The sequence below is a fragment of the Orcinus orca genome, chromosome 3, assembly GCF_937001465.1.
Source record: "Orcinus orca chromosome 3, mOrcOrc1.1, whole genome shotgun sequence".
Taxonomy (NCBI): domain Eukaryota; kingdom Metazoa; phylum Chordata; class Mammalia; order Artiodactyla; family Delphinidae; genus Orcinus; species Orcinus orca.
In genome coordinates this window covers 28,626,516-28,645,846 of record NC_064561.1, presented here as the reverse complement: position 1 = coordinate 28,645,846, position 19,331 = coordinate 28,626,516, and the positions used below count along the sequence as shown (strand labels likewise).

The 19,331-nt window shown below is 50.2% G+C and overlaps 1 protein-coding gene and 1 long non-coding RNA gene across 2 annotated transcripts in view; one reads left to right on the top strand and one right to left on the bottom strand.

Annotated features, from left to right (window-relative positions):
• LOC117202214 (uncharacterized) overlaps window positions 1-19,331 on the top strand; it is a 49,078-nt gene that overhangs the window by 26,503 nt on the left and 3,244 nt on the right. The gene's annotated exons all lie outside the window — the stretch shown is intronic.
• On the bottom strand, window positions 6,033-17,782 carry KCNMB1 (potassium calcium-activated channel subfamily M regulatory beta subunit 1). Its single transcript, XM_004271991.3, has 4 exons — window positions 17,391-17,782; window positions 13,758-13,915; window positions 11,514-11,685; window positions 6,033-6,437 (listed from the first exon to the last, which is right to left on the bottom strand). Exons 2-4 carry the CDS (start codon window positions 13,889-13,891, stop codon window positions 6,168-6,170), a joined length of 576 nt encoding a protein of 191 aa, XP_004272039.1. The 5' UTR covers window positions 13,892-13,915; window positions 17,391-17,782; the 3' UTR covers window positions 6,033-6,167.

The window sequence follows — 19,331 nt, the reverse complement described above, 5'->3', positions numbered from 1 at the left end:
GAAAAATTAGTTAGAGACCAAGAAAGTGTCACATAGCTCAATTTTTATTAATGATTGCAAAAGAAAATTCTAAAGCTATGTATAAATAAGCATGCTGTCAGCTCCTGGACACATCCTAGAATGGACTAGTGAACCAGGGATTTGGGAACACTTGGGGAAAAAAAGCAGGGTTGACTGAGAAAAGTGTGGGATCCCTGAGAAAGGGACAAGTCAGCCCAGCCTCTCTTCCATCCTGCTTTTTAGTAGAGACATCAGGTCAGGGATTTCTGTGGCCATAGCCTGCCTGGTTGGTGCCATGGGCTGGGTGATCACCGCATCAGGCAGACTCTAGCCAACCTCATCTGCCTGTCCATCTTGGCACTTTCGCCATCAGAATCTTCGCAGAGCTTTTTCGGATGCATATGGTGGGGCCTCACTCCACAGCTGTGGACTCTTCAGAGGTGTGGCTCCAGGGAACCGTTCGAGAGCCTCGGCTCCATGGGAATGTATATAGAGGCCCTTAAAAAGCTCTCAGTACTGAACTTGCCCTGCTGGGAATTTTCCACTTTTGATACGGGGCAGAGATTAACGGGCAGGACGCACAGTGGTTAGAGAGTAGAGCCTGGAGCCGTACTGTTCAGGTTTGAATCCCAGCTCTGCTATTCGCTAACTGCTACTTACTGACTTCCGACCTGCGGCAAGTTAAATCTCTGTGCCTTCGTTGCCTCATCTATGAAGTGGAGATAGTAATAATAGCCTAAAGGATATTGTTAGGGTTAAATGGACCTTACATGTAAGGGTTTAGCCCGGATCCTGGCCTACAGTGCTCGACAGATGTTAAGTCTTATTATTATTACAGATGATAGATTCTTGTTCCGGATGTAATTTGCTAAATACATCCCCAAATGGAAGTAACTACCTCCCAGTACAGTGAGTTATTTGTCAAAAGAGATGTTGACGTAGGTTGTTGCTAAAGGGGAATGTTATAGGGAGGGTTCAAGCACCAGATCAGAAAGTGAAGAAGCACTAGGTGATCTTTAAAGAACTACTGACCCTCAGAGAAGATGAGTTTTCATTTGAATATAAGAAATCAAAGGCGTGTCGAAAAGTGGAGGCTGCAGAATTGACAGACGAGGGCTCAGGGCAACAGTGTCACTGGGAGTGGAGAGAGAAGATGGGTCTTAAAGCTGCAGATGCTAAGTAAACCCCTGTTTTTCTTTTATGTATATCGAGGGAGGTTGGTGTGAGATGCGGGAGATTATGGGAGATTGAAGTCTCTCTAATGGAGGCAGAAGGTGCAAGCTTTGGGATGAATCACCACCTTGGTCCAACATTCAGTCGGAGTTGATTGCTTTGCATTTATAGACATCTCTTCCCCGACCTCCTTAGCACTTAAGGAAGTTGGCTGATGAGCACAGGCATGATATGAGTGGGAAGGGAGAGTTGTGGAAATCTAGGAAGGTGCTGAATTCTGTATTTGAATTGACATGACGAAGTTCCAGGAAAGCACCTGTGGAGAGGAAGATAGTCCATAAACTGACCCACCTGTAGAAGAGACAACCCGGAACCAGGAGAGATGGGGAAAATGGACGCTCTCCTCCTGGCCCTCAGTGGGAATCTGATGAAACTTAGAGGAGGGTTTTGGATGTGCACAGGGCATGGCTGGGAAGAGCAGGGGGACCCTGTCTGTCTCTGGACTCACCAGGCCAGCAGTTCTGAAACTATCTGGTCTCAGAATCCTTCTCCAATCTTAAAATATGTTGGGACTCCAAAGAGATTTGGTTTATATGGGTTATATTAACTAATGTTTACCATTTAGAAATGAAAGCTCAGAATGTTTCATTTAAATGAATTTATTTTAAAATAACAATGATATACCCATTACATGTTAACAAAAAGACCATATTTTTATGAGAAATAATTATATTTTCAAAAACATTATTAAGAAAAGTAGCACTATTTTCCCTTTTTGCAAATCTCTTTAATGTCTGGTTCAGTAGAAGACTGCCGGATTCTCATGTCTGCATTCAGTCTTTTGTGATATCACATGCCGCATAAGCTCTGAAAAATTCCACTGGTGAGAGAATGAGAGCAAAAAAAGCAAATAGTATCTAAATAGTATTATAAAAAGAGTTTTCACCTTGCAGTCCTCTGCTTTGAGAACCACTACCCTAGTCTCTAGTGAATTTCTTCATGTCTTCCTGATTTTCCTTTGGTCTTACTCTTTTCCCTACATGTGAAAGGGCAGTGGCTGGTGAGGTATAAGACAGCTGCACTTTGTTCAAACAGTATCTTTGCAAATATTACATATAATTCAAATTCCCCCAAACGCAAAAGACATTGGCTATTCTTATGCACCAGCCTGTACTGTCAATTAGTAATAGAGCGAATGCAGTCTACAATCCACACACCCGAGGAGTTTTGAAATTAGGAGGAATTTTAGATGAATTGTTGATGGCGGTCGGGGAGGCTGGCATCATTTCAGGAAGTCACAAAAATTGAGATTTTACTAATATTTTTACATTGCATTATTTTGAATTTGCATAAATTACGTTCTTCGCTGTGGAGAAGGAAGCCCTTGATAATGGTAGGGGAGGAGGGAGACGGAGTGTCAAGAAGATGATCAGCTCCTTGAAGACGGGCACTCTCTGCCCCTCCTCCTCTCCTTGCCGCTGACCTCCACCAGGCGATCTGAGTTGGGGGGGGTTGCAGGGAGTGATCCACGTGCACCTCTTCAGGTGTGAGTCACTGGCTCAGGAGAGAAAAAGCAAAACCAATGGAAGCACTAGACTTCATTAGCAGAGTGATTTTTTTAAGAACTGTTGAGGGCTCTCTGCTCCCAGGCAGCCATTATTCCAAAACCATTTTCCTCCGTGTCTAACTCCATCATGCTTAAATGCCCATTATGTCACTCTTGTCTTGACCATGAAGTTCTGTGAGCAACAGGCAGGTATGGGATTTGATAGAAGTGGGCCAAATTCGTTGACAGGAGGACGGCATTGTCTCAAGCAAATGAAGATCATTGTTAATAATGCATGGATCAGTGGGGCTGGGCATCCCCAGGTACTTTTTGCTAGAAAGTCATGGCCGTTTCCCCTGCAGGGGCGGTTTGGATAATCTGAGCTTCTCTGTATTTCAGCCCCAAATGCAGGTGCATGGAAAGCATATGCAAAGGAAGCCCTGTAAATGAGACTCACGATGGGGACTTTTTTCTTCTTGTAGATTCCCATGCAGTTGTAAGAAGTAACACAGACAGGTCCCATGTACCCTTTACCTAATTTCCCCCAAAGAACTAGAGGACAGTATCACAACTGGGACTTTCTAGACTCACAAGGCCCTTGAGAAGTCCCTGACCTCAGAAGGAAGAAACTCCAGGGAATAGTGTGCTACCTCCCCTTGGAAGGATTGTCTTCAGTAAGAACCTGGAGGATGTGAAGCTGCATCAGGGATCCCTGGCTGCAAGTGACAGAAGTTGGTGCAGATCCCAGGTGCTCCCTCAGATCTCTGACTTACATGAGGACACCATGGGGTTCCCAGGATGCAAAACTCTTCCTTACCTGGCCCCCGGGTCTTTGGGTGGATGGGTCCCTCAGCCCTTCAGCTGAATCAACTCAAATACTGTGGTTGACAGGTCAGGCTCTGGAATCACCCAGCCCAAGGCTTGATTCCCAGTTCCTCACTTACTATGTGGTTGACCTTGGCCAATGATCTCTTAGAGCCTCAGTTTCTCATAATATCTTATATAGCACTTACCATGTGTCAGTCGTTATTCTAGGAACATTATACAATAACTCATTTAATACCAACAGCCCCCAAAAGGGAAATATTATTATTAGTTCCTATTTTGCAAGTGAGGAAATTGAGGCACAGAGAGGTTATTTGCCCAAAGTCACCCAGCTAGAGAATAACAGGTTTGGGTATTTGAAGCCAGGCCGTATGCATCACAAGTCCACATATATAAACCACTGTCTTATTTTGCTTCTCCTTATCTGTGAGCTGGGTTCAGTAGTGCCTCACTGAATTTTTACAAGACACACTGCTTAGCACTGTGCCTGGCATGGAATAAATAAGCACCAATAAATGCTAGTTAACATTATTGTCGGTATAATTTCTTCTGGAAGTTTCTGAGTATTCATTACTTGTTACTGTTATAACAACAGCTTCCATTTTGACCACCTACTATGTGTCAAACCTTCATTAGCCCTCCCAACTACCCAAAATGGGGAGTCTCTCTTTTATAGATGAAACAAGTGAGAATCAGGGGGGTGCAATCTGGCGGAAGTGGAGATAGGATTCACCCCCAGGGTCTGCACCTGGAATCACAGCTCCGGGAGGAGCTTCAGGGACACCAGCCTAACTTCATGTCCAGCTCAGGACTGGAGCTGACAAAAAGTCATTGATTCATTCCAAAAAGCCCAGTGACAGGACCCTGGTTCTGTACACCAGTGGTTCTCATGCTCCAGCACAGGTCCCCTGCAGCCACTGTTAAAACACAAAGTGCTGTCCATCTCCTCGGGACCCCACGAAACCACTCCCCACCACACCGCCTTGGGGTTTCTGGTTCAGTAGGGCTGGGCTGAGGGCCTGAGAATGTGCATTTCTCACACGCCTCCATAGAATGCCAATATTGCTGGTGCGGGGACCACACTTTGAGAATGACTGCTCTAGGCCAAGTGTTTGGAGTGGTAATGGTAGAGATGACAGCTTCCCCCCATTATCCCCTTTCTGAGACTGAGATGGACTTCCCCTGCAGGGCCAGTATTGTATTTATCTGCATTGTAAATCATAATTCCCCACCTCGGCGGTTACCTTCCCTCCATACAGGGTTCTTAAACTTGTGTGTTCTCAAGAACCTGTCTCTGATTGGAGCTGAACCCCTTCCCTAGGCCACTTGCATCTGCTTGGTGATGGGGAGCTCACCCTTTCAAACTTCCTTCGAAAGTAACATCTACTGTTACTTTTCTGATAAAAAACAAACACAATGAAACCAAACCTTCTTAGTGTTGAAAATTTAGAAAAGTATCAAAAATAAAAAGAGGAGGGCTTCCCCGGTGGCGCAGTGGTTGAGAGTCCGCCTGCCGATGCAGGGGACACGGGTTCGTGCCCCGGTCTGGGAAGGTCCCACATGCCGCGGAGCGGCTGGGCCCGTGAGCCGTGGCCGCTGAGCCTGCGCGTCCGGAGCCTGTGCTCCGCAACGGGAGAGGCCACGACAGTGAGAGGTCCGTGTACCCCCCCCCAAAAATAAATAAATAAAATAAAATTAAAAATTAAAAAAAAATAAAAAGAGGGAAGAAAAAAAAAGAGGGAAGAAAGTTACAGTTAACCACCATCCCACTGTTACTACTTTGATGTATTTTAGTACTTTTTTCCTTGTAGCCTCTTGTTATTTTTTATATATTTGGTTTTTTTAAGTTGAGGTATAATTGATATATAAGGTTATATTCGTTTTCAAGTGTGTAACGTAATGATTCGATATCTGTAGTATGTATTGCAAAATCATCACCACACCTAGCTAATATCCATCTCCCCACAGTGACAATTTTTTCTCCTGTGATGAGAGCTTTTAAGATCTACTCTCTTAGCAACTTTCAAATACACAATAAAGTATTAGTAACTATGGTCACCACGCTGTACGTTATATCCCCATGGCTTTAAGACCAGAAGTTTGTACCTATATCTGATAATATTGGTATAAAAATGTATATAGCTCTGAGAATCCTGAAAACAAACGATGTTCTAAGTGTGCTCTGCCCATGAGGGCTGCTGTTGTTTTCAGAGTGGAATTCAAAGAAGGAACAGAGGTTTCCCAGGGATGGCTTCCTGGGTGGGACCAGCAGGTCTTTGATCCAACTGCCAGGACACAGGCACAGAATCACTGTCCTCGGTGCAGTGGACAGTGGCACAGCAGGAAAGAAGTTTGAGTCAGTTGAGCGGGGACAGGGATAGGAGACCTATCACTGGTTGGCCTTGCATTCTCCTGGGTCCGGGGAAGCCACTGTAACATTCTTGAGCAGGAAATGACTTAACAAAGAGATTTCCCAAAGACCATCCAGGCAGCAGAAGACAGAATGTATTGGAGGGGGGAGAGTGGGAAGGCAGGGGGAGGAGGCATGGGGACACAAGTGAGGAACAGCCCGGGGACCCATCCAGCCCCTGGTGGCCCGAGCAGTGATGTGGTGTGGATGGGGCTACTTCTGGGCTGCCAGGATGGAGAGGGACTGGTTGATCTTCACCATGGCGATAACGAGGAGGCCACCGGTCAGCAGGAAGGTGGGCCAGAAGAGGGAGAAGAGGAGGGTCTGGGGACCGTAGAGGCGCTGATACAGGACACTCGTCTCATTCTCCCGAGTCGTGGAGAAGCAGTCGAAAACCTGGCGCTCGTGGAGTTTGGCTCTAACCTTCTCCACATCGGCCCGGGCCATCTGGTAGTTGTCCAGGCTGCCTGGGATGTAGGAGCACTGTAGGGAGAAGCGAGAGCACCCATGGGATTGGAAATCCCTCTTTCTTAGGGCCTGGCATGGAATAAAGAAAAGCGTCAGCTTTGGAGTCAGGTCCCTGGGTGGGAGTTAAGACTGTCCAAAGCTTGGCAGGCTGCACATTGCGTGCTTCTAGAAGGTGTGTACACAGTGTCATCTGGGAGGGTGGTGGCCTTGGAGCTGCTCAGGGTACACGCTGCACACCTGGAGATAGGGGCCCCAGCTGGAGCCCTGGCTCTGCTCCCATTGGCTTCAGAACCTTAGGCAAATTGCTTACCATTCTGAGCCTTGATGTCTTCATCACTTAAATGGGTTAATAGCAATACCTTTTTCAAAGGAGTTTATTAAAGAACTTCAAACTTATCTGTCTAAGGAGACCAATGGGGGACACAGGCTGAGTATGCTCTATATTTCGATTCAGGGCAGAAGTCATACGCTCAATTGCCTACAAAGCGCAGGCAGGTAACGTCCACAGGTGAAGTAGGTGAGGGAATAGGATGACAGGTGCCAGCTGACACTCGGTGTCAGGGGATGGGTGGTCCTGGTGAGATGGAGAGAGCCAGCTGCGTCTAGACTGGCAGGCATCACTCCATCTGGACAACTGATGCCATGCCATCCAGAAGACCTACTGTAGCCAGACCTCCAATATCTGTAGAGAAGCCAGAAAACCAGATTTTAATGTGGACTCTCACAATTTTAAAATATTGGCGAAAATTTGAATTGAAAACCCTTTGAGGTCTAACCCTGCGTGAGCCGAGCAAAAGATGTCGGCCAGCTGGTATCTGACACCGAGATTCAAAGGAAAGAGAGCATGCATTTAAAAGAGATTTGTGCAGGCAGAGCCTGGGACACGTTTAATTCTGACACTGATCCTTGTGATTAGGAAGCTTCCGGCCTGGGCAGATGAGGTCCAGATGGAAAGCTCCGCAGAGAAGGCACAAAGTGGAGACCCTGGTTTTATCCCTCTTCTGCGCTAGGAGGTCTGCATGTTGCTTACGTGAGCCTCTGGCAGATGTTCTGCGAGGGTGGTCCCCCGCACGGGCTCCGCAGCAGACTACCTGGAAGGCTGGTCATAAGCACAGGCTCCCTCCTCACTCTGAACGGCTGAGGGAGGGGCTCAGCCGTCGGGTGATTCCTCCATGCACTAAAGTTCGAGGACCACTGTCCTCGTCCAATCACGTCCCAGATCAAAACGAGTGACAGTGTTGCGCCAGCTTCTCCCCGGGCCTGGGTTGCTCCCTGTATTTAAATGAGGTCCTGCCCCAAAGCTGCCTGCCCTGACAGCGTTCAGTCCAGCACTACAGAGAATGGTTGCATCACAGCTCTGACAGCCTGGGAAGTGGGAGAGCTGCATCCAGAGGCAGATTCACGTCCCCCGCCAGTCAGGGAGCAGCCGAGGCTGGGGAGAAGCCGGCTCCTGAGGAATCTGGCATTCAGATTTCTTGGGTACGATAGGGTCCCAGTAGCAGGTGGATCCAGAATCATGAGCTCAGAGGGCCTAGTCCTATCTCCCCAAAGTCTCTGACTGTGACCTTGGGTTACCTAGCTCACGGAACAAAGGTGTGGCGATGGAACCAGACGGGCCTGAGTTCAACTACAAGTTCCAAGTTGTGTGACCTTGGCAAATGTCTCAACCTCGCTGAGCCTTGTAGATTGGGTTTGTGAGGGTGCCTGCCTAGCAGAATTGTCATGGCGGTTAACCAAGATGATGCATGTTAAGCGCTTAGCGCAGAGCCCAGGACATATTACGTGCTCAATAAATGGAAGATGCTGTTAATAATAGTATTGTGACTTAACTATGAAATTGAAACAATACTCCTTCTTTCCCTTAAGGAGGGGCCTATGGACAAGCTCCGAAGTGGGAACTTGTGCCCATCCTGGGGTCCCACTGTATTCTTTGCCAGTTTGGGATTACTCTAGATCCTTAATGTTCTCTAGACACTGGACAGGAGTTTACTCTGCAGAGCCAACCTCAGAGGCCTGGGGCCCACTTGCATCCTCTCTCCCCTGCCTTGGGTCCAGCTAACCATGAGTTGTCTAAAGGATCTTAAATGATCTAGCCTCTCCCCCCAAGCCCTGCAGTGTCACTGTTCTCAGCATAGACCGTGGGGAGGGGCTTAGAATCCCCCCCAGGCTAAGTCTCATGGAAGAATCCAAGAGTGGGCTGGCGACACCCTTCCTCATAGTAGGGGTTGGGGGAGACAGCCTTGCCAGGCCTTTCACATGTGATTCCAGAAGACACCCAGCTGGCCTGGAACACTGGCTCCTTGCACGGCAAGGAGCTGAACAAAGGTGGGAGGAACAGCTGGTGCACCAACACAGCTGTTTGGCAAAACCGTGAAGGCCACTTCCGCTGTCACGCCAGAGTGGCAACCTGCCATTGGCACACTCCTGGTGGTGCCTGGATGCTATGGGATAACAGATAGAATATCCAGCGGCTGCCAGTGCTGTCCTTCCAAGGCCAGACAGAGGCATGTCTGAGAGGCTGCTGACAGCCCATTAGGGAGAAGATCTGGCCTTTCGCTCCTCTGGCAGCCTCAGGACCGGGGTGGCAGCCTGCAAACCAGCCTGTTCCCAGCCCCCGTTGCACCAGTGATCACTTCTGCTTGTCTTTGAAAATGTGCTTCTTGATCCTTGAATAAATCAGGGGCCCCTGGATGCCAAAGAAGAGGCAGGGGTCATGGGAGGAGCTGATTCAGGTGGGTTTGGAGGCTCTAGCTCCATCTGGCATGGCCGAGTCATGCTAGTGATGACAGAACAAGTCAGGCCACCTGGCACTGCCCGGACCCACGTCTCCATGACCCCCTAGCACTGTCAACGATCCCATTGTCCCCCCAGGCACCCTTCCCCTTCCCATCCCATCAGCTGCCAACTTCTGTCAGCATCCATCCCTGCCCGAGCTGTCCCAGGTGTTCTCTGTGGCCCTCACCTCCCTCTCCAGTACCTGAACCCCACAGCCCTCTGTATCACTCTGATCATGCTGCCAGGACCCCAAATCCTTTAAAGACTCCCAGCTGCTCACAGCAGTAATTCCCAAGGAATCTTGGAATCACCTGAAGAGCCCAGAGATTCTGCATCCGTGGGTCTGGTGTGGGACCCTGGTTCTAAGTCCCCCAGATGGATCTAACCCACAGACAGAGGTGAGGAACCCCAGCTTCCCTGATCACATTTTAATTCCACAGTTTGGTAGTCCTTGGCAGGGAAGTCAGGCACACAGCTTATACAGCGCCAGAATATCATTAGTCTTTCCCTTCTTTACGGTTTGCTTGAATTTAAATCCCTGGTAATCAGTAGAACCTTCCCCCAGGAAATGGTGGAGTCTATTAGGAGTTGCAAATGGCTTTACTCCCTGTTACAGCCAGCACCACGAGCATTATTTGGTCTGAGGTTTTTCCAGGCAAAGCTCTGGCCTTTTGATGCAAATGCAAAGGAACTTCATGTGTTCCCAGCCCAGGTTGATGAGAGACCAGCCCTGGTGGAATCAGAGTCTCTTTCAAACTGTGTACCCAGTACGTTAACCCCGAGCCCAGATGGCTGCCTTGGCATTTGCTCTACGTATTTGCAGGGCTACACGGGGAAGACTAACCTGCGCATCTCATATGGTTGAACCAGTGTGTTTTTCTGTAAAATGGCAATTGTGGATAAGCTTAACCCTTCCTCCATCTTTCCTTCCCAGTTTCCTTCCTTATGCTGAACTGTTAAAGCTCAAAAAAAAAAAAAAAAAAATCCTGATTGAATATGAATGCCTAATCCCATTCTCTGTAAAATGGTTCCTTCACGTGCTTCCCTAACTGTGCTGTGTCAGGGAATGCTGGAATTCAACCTCCCCTCCTTCTCTCCTACTGTGTTGTGTTTGCTATCACTCTCAGACACCCTTGAAGACTGTCCTTTTAGAAAAAAAAAAAAAAATTCAGGAAAGTGTTTTCTGTAATATTCTTTTAATATGGGGGCTAATTACCTTCTATAACATGTAACATTCTTCATTAAAGTTCTTCTTCTCTCAAAAAACAAAGAAAAAACTACAAAAAAACCCACCCCAGTTTAATTGTCCACTTTGGTAGTGTGGGGGGCTTCTGAGAACAGACCCTAGGCTACCTCTGAAACATTTTCCCGCTACACCCCATCCTGTGGCACTGTCTGTGCCGGTGTTGGAACCTCTCTCTTACCCGGCCTTCCCTCCTCATGCCTGTTCTCTGCCTCCCCTTGATATCTATGTCCCCCGCCCCGTATTTCTGTGTAAACTGTACCTGCCTGATTTTTAACCCAAATGCCTTTCTGATACCCTCACCTCAATGTGCTAGGAAATGTCACTTCCTCCTTTAATGCCCATAATTTTTTTGGTTTCTCCCTATGGCACTGATCCCTCTCTACTAGGTGTTATGTCACATATGAGCTCTCTCCTCTTGAACCCAAAGCCCCTAACACAGGAAGTGCTCAGCGATGGCTGAATGAAAGAGCAAGGGAACGAGTGAATGAAAATGGGCCAACTTGTGTTTCCTATAGAAAGGGCTACAATGGTGGATTTGGGGTGGGGGGCTGTTGAGAGGCAGTGATGGGTACATCTCCCAAGCGTTGGCCTCCAAAGGTTGCTCCAAACCTGGGCCTCTGGTTTCCTAGAGTTGCAGGGGGGAGTCACAGGGGTTCCTCTCTGTGGGGTCAGCTCTGGGTCCGGCCTCTCATGTGACTCACTTTACAGGATGAAGCGAGACCATTAACAGCTTCTTTGTTGTGCCTGCTATCCACCCAGCATCGAGCTTGGTACATCGTATACAGTCCCTGACTTCATAACAGCTCTTCAACAGATGTAGAAACTGAGGCTTAGGGGGGCCGCGCCGGCTGCTCCCACCACACAGCTGGTTGGTGGCAGGTCTGTCTGACTCCAGTGCAGAAGAGCTAAGGCTGTCTGGACCTCATACCAGCTGTGGCCCCTGGTCAAGTGGGTTTATCTTTCCCGGCCTCCGCTCTCCAGAGCGGGGATAGGGAACCAGCTAGGGACAGGCGCACACGCCTGCCGGGGTAAGGGGATGCGTACCTCGCCCCCCCTCCCCCCGTCAGTACCTGCTGGTTCCGGTCCCGAGTGTCCTCCGTGTGGTACAGCACGGCCCACCGGCCCACGGATGACACGTTGACCCACAGGCACGGGTACTGGGGCACTTTCTTGCCCTCCAGTTGCTCCTGGTCCCTGATGTTGGTCTCAATCAGGTGACACATGGATTCCTGGGTCCACACGCTGGGGAGACGATACACACACACACACACACATCTCAGAACCTGGATGACACAGACTGCCCAGTGTGAACCCCTTTAGAGAGACCCAGGGCCGAGACCCTCAGCATCTGGCACTAAAGGAGCGTGACCCCAGAGTCCCTGGGCCCAGAGGAGGAATCGTAGAATCTAAATATCAATGCTTTGGGGCCTTTGGACAACATCTGCGTAAGTGGTTCCAGCCCTGGCTGCTCACCCAATACCCTGGGGAGCTTGTAAAGACTGTCGTGGCCAAACACACCCCAGAACAAGTGAATCAGAATTTCTAAGGTAGGTGGGCTCCAGGCCCTGGTGTGTTTTTGTTTGTTTGTTTGTTTGTTTTGGGTTTTTCTGCGGTATGCGGACCTCTCACTGTTGTGGCCCTTCCCGTTGCGGAGCACAGGCTCCGGAGGCGCAGGCTCAGCGGCCGTGGCTCACGGGCCCAGCCGCTCCGCAGCATGTGGGATCCTCCCGGACCGGGGCACGAACCCGCGTCCCCCGCATCGGCAGGCGGACTCCCAACCACTGTGCCACCAGGGAAGCCCCCTGGTGTGTTTTTAAAACTCCTCTCCGTGATTCTGATGGGCAGCCCGACCTCAGACACCTTAGCCGCATCCATCTTCGTCTTGAAGAGGGTGGCAGAGAAGTTCAGAGAGGTCGAGTGATTCTTCCAAGGCCACACAGGACATGCAGCCAGGTATGGATGGCTTCAGAATCTGTGCCCTTTTCTTTAAAAAGAGTAGATGAAGGAGGGCCTTGATTTGTTTCCCGAGAGGAGAAGATGCTTAACCCGGAGAAAACGTGTTGGAGGCACATGGCTGCTCTGAGCGGTGCCTTACTCGGTAAGATTCCAGCCTGGAATGGCTCCAGGGCTGTAAAAAGTGGGGCAGGAGCAGGCCCGGAAGAGCATAACAGGCTCATCAACACACCAGTGAATCAATTGTGACTCATTTCCCATTTACCAGGCAGGAGACACATTGCCAGACCGAGGGGGCTGTCGGCCGCTGGAACGCGGCCAGAGGCAAGGGTCTGAGACTTATCCTAAAATCAGGCTGAGAGAACGGAGCATATTTGTTCCCATTAGAACATGGATCAGGGACTTCACAGCCTTTCCTTTAAAAGCTCAAGTGGTTGACATGTCAGGCAGCAAAGGCATGGGACATTCTCTGAGATTCCAGAGCAGAGCTCCAGGGGAACAGTTTTTGGCTCGGTGTAGACACTCCCTACTTATCAGAAAGGCCCCCAAATGAAATGGTGTATACAATTGAGGTAGTGAGCTCCCCATCACTTGGATATTCAACAGGAAGATAGATGCCCACTTGACTCAGAGGTTTGTGAAAGAGAACCAAAATGCAGATGAGCTACAAAATTCTGTGACTCTCTGATTCCTCCTGGGATCAGACTCACACTGGGGCGTTTGCTCTGATCCTTGGCTCTTTCTTTCTTTCTTTTTATTTTTTTATTTTTATTTTTGGCTGCGTCAGGTCATAGTTGTGGCATGCGGGCTTCTCTCTAGTTGAGACACGTGGCATTCCCTCTAGTTGTGGTGCGTGGGCTTTTCTCTAGTTGTGGCGTGCGGGTTTTCTCTCTCTAGTTGTGGCATGCAGGCTCCAGGGCGCATGGGCTCTGTAGTTTGCGGCACGCAGGCTCACCAGTTGAGGCATGTGGGCTCAGTAGTTGCGGCGCGCGGGCTTAGTTGCCCTGCCGTATGTGGGATCTCAGTTCCCCGACCAGGGATCAAACTCACGACCCTGTATTGGAAGGCAGATTTTAACCATTGGACCACCAGGGAAGAGGTGTTGGCCTCCTTGGCTGTTTCTTGTGAGAAGGGCCTCCTGCATCTTTTACACCCAAGTTCCAGAATTCCAGACGTGCAGGGCCCAGTCCGGCCTACCCTCCATGCACTTGAACCCTTGACCCTAAGAATGAGGATTGTCCAGACCTTCCTGCCTGGTGTGAGGGTCAAGGGGAAGGGTAAGAAGAAGCCTGGGGTTCCTTGCAGACCAGACCCTTAGGGGAGAGGCCGGAGGATGGGGCCAGGCAGGGAGGGTTCCGTACCTTTTCTGGTAGAGGGGCAGCATCGTCGTGCCAAGGATGTAGTAGGTGATGACGGCGCACAGCACCATGGCCACACCCAGGCAAAGGGCTCGGGTCTCTCCCCGCTTCTGAGCCATCACCAGCTTCTTCCCCATGTCCGCAAGGGACAGCAGTCATTTCTAGGACCACAGAGGCAAACAGATGTGAGATCAGCACAGGTGATAGGTAAACCACAGAAGGGAGGACAGGTGAGAGAAGAAGGTGCTCAAATATCAACATCATCTTTACTTTTATATGGAGCTTGGCAACCTCAGAGAGTTCTTTGGACCCCATGTAAGCCTCCCCCCAGCTCTGAGAGGCAAGTACTATCATCCCCATTCTACAGATGAAGGACCTGTGGCTCAGAGAGGTAAAGTGACTGGCCCAAGGTCACATAGTATGTGACAGGCTCAGTAGTGGCCCCCAAGGTACACATGTTCTCAGCCCCAGGATCTGTGACCGTTACTTTACATGGCAAAGATTTTAAATTAAGGATCTTGAGATGGGGAGATTATCCTAGACTATCCATGTAGACCTAAATGTAATTGCAAGAATCCTTATAGGAAGGAGGTGGAGGGAGATTAGACACAAAAGAGGAGAGGGCGCTATGACCAGGGCGGCTGAGATTGGAGTGATGTGGCCACGTGCCGGGGAGTGCGGGCAGCCACCAGAAGCTGGAAGAGGCAAGGAATTACGTATTGTCCCCTACAGCCTCTGAAGGAAGTACAGCCCTGCTGATACCTTGACTTAGCCTGGCCAACATCTTGCTGATTTTAAACTTCTGGCTCCCAGAACTGTGTGTAAGTAAATTTCTGTTGTTTGGGGCCACCAAGTTTGTGGTACTTTGTTACAGCACTGATAGGAAGCTAATACTGGAGATAAACTAATATCCTCCCTGCAGAAGTGGACCATCTGTGCTCTTTCTCCTAGGATACTTGTCTCAGAACAGCTTGGAGCATTTCACAGTTCTACCAAAACAGTCCCACAGCAGGGCCGGCTGGGCGTGGGCAGCACGCAGAGAAGGGGTAGCAGGGCCCCCAGAGGGCAGCCACAGGCATTGGGGTGGCAGGAGGTGTCTCCACTACTGGGATCCTGTAAGAGCCTCCTCCTTGCTCCAAGCAAGGGCAGGAGGCATTATGTGGCCTCAGCAACTGCTCTCTTATACGGGGACTTGAGCCACCCTGGGCCAAAGCAGATTGCACGGGAGTGACAGGCATCTTCCTCCCTTCCCCCTTCTTGGGCCAGAAGCCCCTTGTTTTTCTTCTGGGAATCTGCTTCTCCCCAGGGCAAGCGGGGCCCCTCCCTCCCCTGCTGGGCGCACTGAACACCCTCCAGCAGTGTCACTCTTGCCACCCGTGTGCCGCCTGGAGCCAGAGGTGCCTGGCTTCTGTCCTTGTATGGATTTCCCATCCCTCTGTGCATTGCCTCACAGCCTGTGGTAAATTCCTTTGCTGGGGTTTTGTCTGTTGTTGAAGGTAGCAGTTCTACCAAGGATGCAGGGGCCGTGGGGCCTTTCTCTGTAATCCCTGTTGTAGGGGAAATTTTAGCCAGATATCAGGAAGGAATTTATTTTCCCCACCAGGTCCCTAAAGTAATAAACCTAATATTTTTATGAATTAGTGAGTATCCAGGAGATAGGCATTATTAGTCCAAAGGAATTTTCAGCAAAGTGCTTCATTTTCTACTCAGGCTTCTCTCCTAACTATTGGACTGTTTCAAGTGTCCAATCAGAGATGCTTGACCCCCTTTCCTCCCCACTCCAGCTGTTCCCCCTCCCCTAGTGTCCTAAAGAGGGGATTCCAGCGTCAGATACCAAGGTTACAGCCCTGTCACTCCCTCCAAGATGATTGACTCCCTCACCCAATGATGACTTTTCCTTCCACATTTGGGGCACTGAGAAGTGGGGTTTCCCTACATTCTAACAGACATTACGAACTCACAAGGGAAAAAATGTTCCCTTGACAAAGAAAGATGTTCTGTTCAATTCTCTTCCGTCCTATTACTCTGTCCTTCTGTCTCTTCATCTTGTGGGAGTGGGACAGTCCACATCATCGTTTACCTGGGGCCAGTTTAACAAGCCCGTCCACGTTTTTGCAGGTAAAGGAACACAGCCACCTGAGGATGGGCTAAAAGCCCACGTGGCCTGCTTCCCCAGGACTGTCTATGGTCACTGGTGCCTGGTCCCAGCCCCAGGACTGTGGAACACAAGTCTCTGGGGCCAAGAAGGAATCTTGCCTTGGAGGGAGGACCTAGGCCGAGTGCTCACAACAAAACCAGTCTTTTCCTGGGAGAGTCGGCGCATCCTTGAATGGGGGAGGCCTGCCCTGCCTTCCTGGCTAATCAGCCCCCAGGGGCACTGGCCCTTCTGCTGCACAGCTTCTTATATCCTCCCAGCCCCTGGGCACTCCCGAGGCTGGGGAAGGCAGGACCCTGTGCTACCGGGTCTGAGAACTCAGGAGGAAAAGAGATGGGAGGCTTCCTGTCAGAGAACAGTCTGGAATCTGCCATTCGTTCAGATCCCACCTGTCTGCAATGCTCTGGTGAGACTGTGGCCCACACTGAAGGAGTAGGCTTCAGAGTTTCGATAAATCCTCGTAAGACCACGCAGGATAAAAGAAGGGGGAGATGATATGGATACGGATATGGTCATAGGATACAACCACCACAGTGAGAGCCTTTAGACAGGAGGAAGGTTCGGAGCTGCTGACATCCCCTGAGGTCTGGACAAGAAGAAATGGGTTGCAGCTGTAAAAGGAAGGATTTCAGTTAGACTCTAAGAAGACTATCTCAGTTTTGAGAATTGCTAAATATCTCTGGACTTTGGGGATATAGCTTCCCATTTAGAAAAGTCACTAGAGGTCTGGGGTGGATTTAGGAAGGATGAAGAAAGGCCAAGCAAGACAGGATTTTGGAGGGTCCTGTGTGACCTGGTATTTGGGTTGACCTCCTTTTCCTGAAGAGGACAGGGCATAGAGGACAGTGTTTAAGGGTCTGGTGGAGTGAGGGACAGGGGGTGTTTTGAGGTCATCAGACATGGAATCAAATCCTGGCTTTGCTACTTAGCAACCTTGTGACTGTAAAACGAGTATGATAGTACCTGCTTCCGAGAGTTCTGACAAAGAGCAAAGGATGTATCGAACATCATATTTATCACAGCGCCTGGCCCAACGCAAGCCCTCGATAAATATTAACTCTTACTATTAACAAAGAAAACCCTGAAGGTTTGGATCAGAAGTCCCCAGTGCTCCTGCTGGGCCTGTTTCTGTCCTACCCCCTCCCCTGGTGACAAGTGCCAGGACTGGTCTTGATCTCCAGGCTGCTGCCCTCTGGTTGCTCTGGGAGCTGAGACCTGAGGGCCAGAGCACTGAGTTACTACAGTGACTGGGCCATGGAGCACCCACCCTTACCCTTGGCCCCCCGAAGGCCACCAGACCATGGGTCCAGCAGTTCTAGTCCCGAGTGACACAACATCAACTCCTCTGGAGCCCAGAATCCTGATGGACAGCCCGTCGAGGGAGGGAGCTCCCACTGCCAGCCTCCCTCCACGAAGATCTCCCCTCCAGCCCCAGTCTCTGGAGAAACCACTTCCCCAGTGCCCTTGAACTTGGTACTCACAGTCTCCCTGGTGCCCTGTGAGTCTTCGGCAGACACTTTTCTGCCTGGCCCCCAGCCCCCACCCCAAAAGAGGCCGCCTGAGCTCCAGCAGGAAGTTTGGGCTCCCAGTCCGTCTCTGGGGAAGTGGCCTTTGGTTCCCATCTGAGACGAGCCTCCATGCCCAAACATGGTCAAGTCTGAGCACACAGCCCCAGGACACAAACTCGGGAGAGCAGGTACCCAGCCCAGAGGAGGGCAGCTGTTACCCAGGCCCCTGCACCTGCAGTTCCCAGAGTCTAGTGGAAAACAGATTTCACAAAACAGACAGCAAAACTGAGAAGTCAGGAAAGACCATCTGGGTATATTTGGAGACATTTCTTCTTCACTCGGTCCCTTCTCTGAGCTGGCAGAGAAGCCAGGAATAGAAAATGAGTTTCTTTTTGTTGACATGGGGGAGGGAGGAGGAGTTGAAGCTCTGAGGGGTTGGGCTTGTCAGCCGCTGAGGGGCTGGCATTTCCCCACTAGAGCAACCAAAAACCCTTAGCCTTTGGCGTTTGTGTGCTGTGTGACCCTGGGCAGGTCACAGCACCTCTCTGAACCTCAATTTTCCCATCTGTGCTCTTGGGATTTTTAAATCTTACTTTGTTCAGGGTAGTGATGAGGGTTAGAGATGGTGGAGATTTGGGGCAGGGGAAAAGAAACTCACCTTTTAAAGACCAGCCAAGCAGAAGCTGGGAGCAGTGAGAGAGGGACCGCTGCTTCCAGCCAGCCATGTCCAGGAATAGCCTTCTTGGCCCTATGGCCTCCCAGAGACTGTCAAACTGTACATTTTGGGCTCATGGGCAGAGACGTGTTCCCATCGATAGGAAAGACAAGCAGCAGCGTCTGCAGGCAAAACCATGCTTCCCTCCGCTTCCTGTAAGGATTAAAAAGCAGCGACAAAAGCAAACCCCACGTATTGGGCCTCCCCTAAGTATCAGGCATGATGCGGGTCGTTAGCATGCCTCTGCCCCACACTTTACTCGAAGAAACTGAATCTGAGGCTCAGAGGCCTTAAGTTACTGGTCCACAGTTCCCCTGCTCTCAGGGCAGGAGCCAGATTCAAAGCTGGCCCTTCCAGATTGCAGAGCCGGGGCTCTCTCTGCTGAGACTGGTGTTTCTCTAAAATATAAAAGCTCGCCTCGGTTATACAGACACCTGCCACCTGAGGTTCTGGCGGTCACCTGAGTACCCCCAGCTCCTGGGAAGGTGAGCACAGCCCAGCCATGCCTGCTGAATGTGTTCTAGCCCTTCCCTCACTCCTGCCTCAGCTGCTGTGAGGCAGCCAGCCTGGCAGGCCATGAAATGAGAGCGATGTTCAGGCCGCTACATACTCTCCAGCACTTAGCTCCCTTCCACTGCCCCTTTCCTAGTGGAATCCTATGAACAGTAGAGTAAATCGTCTATATAACAGACATCATAGCAAAGGCGGTCTCTTAAGGCCTCAGACCTTACAGATACTGCATTGTCAACGAAGGACATAGGGCCTGGAACGCATCCCCAGAGGAATGATTTTCCAAGAAGGTCCTTGGCCCACCACCCCCACCCCCACCCCCACCCCCGGGAGCCAGAAGATTCCCGCCCATGAACTCATGCAAAAATGCCGGTCCTTCCTTCTGCTCCCCTGGGGGAGAGACACACAGTACAACAGATGGCCTTTCATATGACTAAAGGGTTACATTTAACCAACTAAATGAGGTATTAAGGGTTATACATTTGGAATCTATAAACAAACACTAGCATTCTTCCCAAGGTACTTTCTCCCCTGGAAGATAGGAACAGGCAGGGAAGGAGGGTGCGATCCTTCTGCTGCATCAAAGCTAACCCCTGCCAGAAGGCTTTGACATACTCGCTCTTCACGGTATGTGGGTGGAAACCCTGGTCCCTGGTTGGCTGTGGGGTTTGTGTGGGACAGATGATTGT

Excerpts from the sequence above, each read along its gene's own strand:
- KCNMB1 (XM_004271991.3), bottom strand. The coding sequence starts at position 13,891 with ATGGGGAAGAAGCTGGTGATGGCTCAGAAGCGGGGAGAGACCCGAGCC. Across the intron at positions 11,686-13,757 it reads CTGCCCCTCTACCAGAAAAG|CGTGTGGACCCAGGAATCCA; the intron begins GTACGGAACCCT and ends TCGTCTCCCCAG. Across the intron at positions 6,438-11,513 it reads CTCGGGACCGGAACCAGCAG|TGCTCCTACATCCCAGGCAG; the intron begins GTACTGACGGGG and ends TTCTCCCTACAG.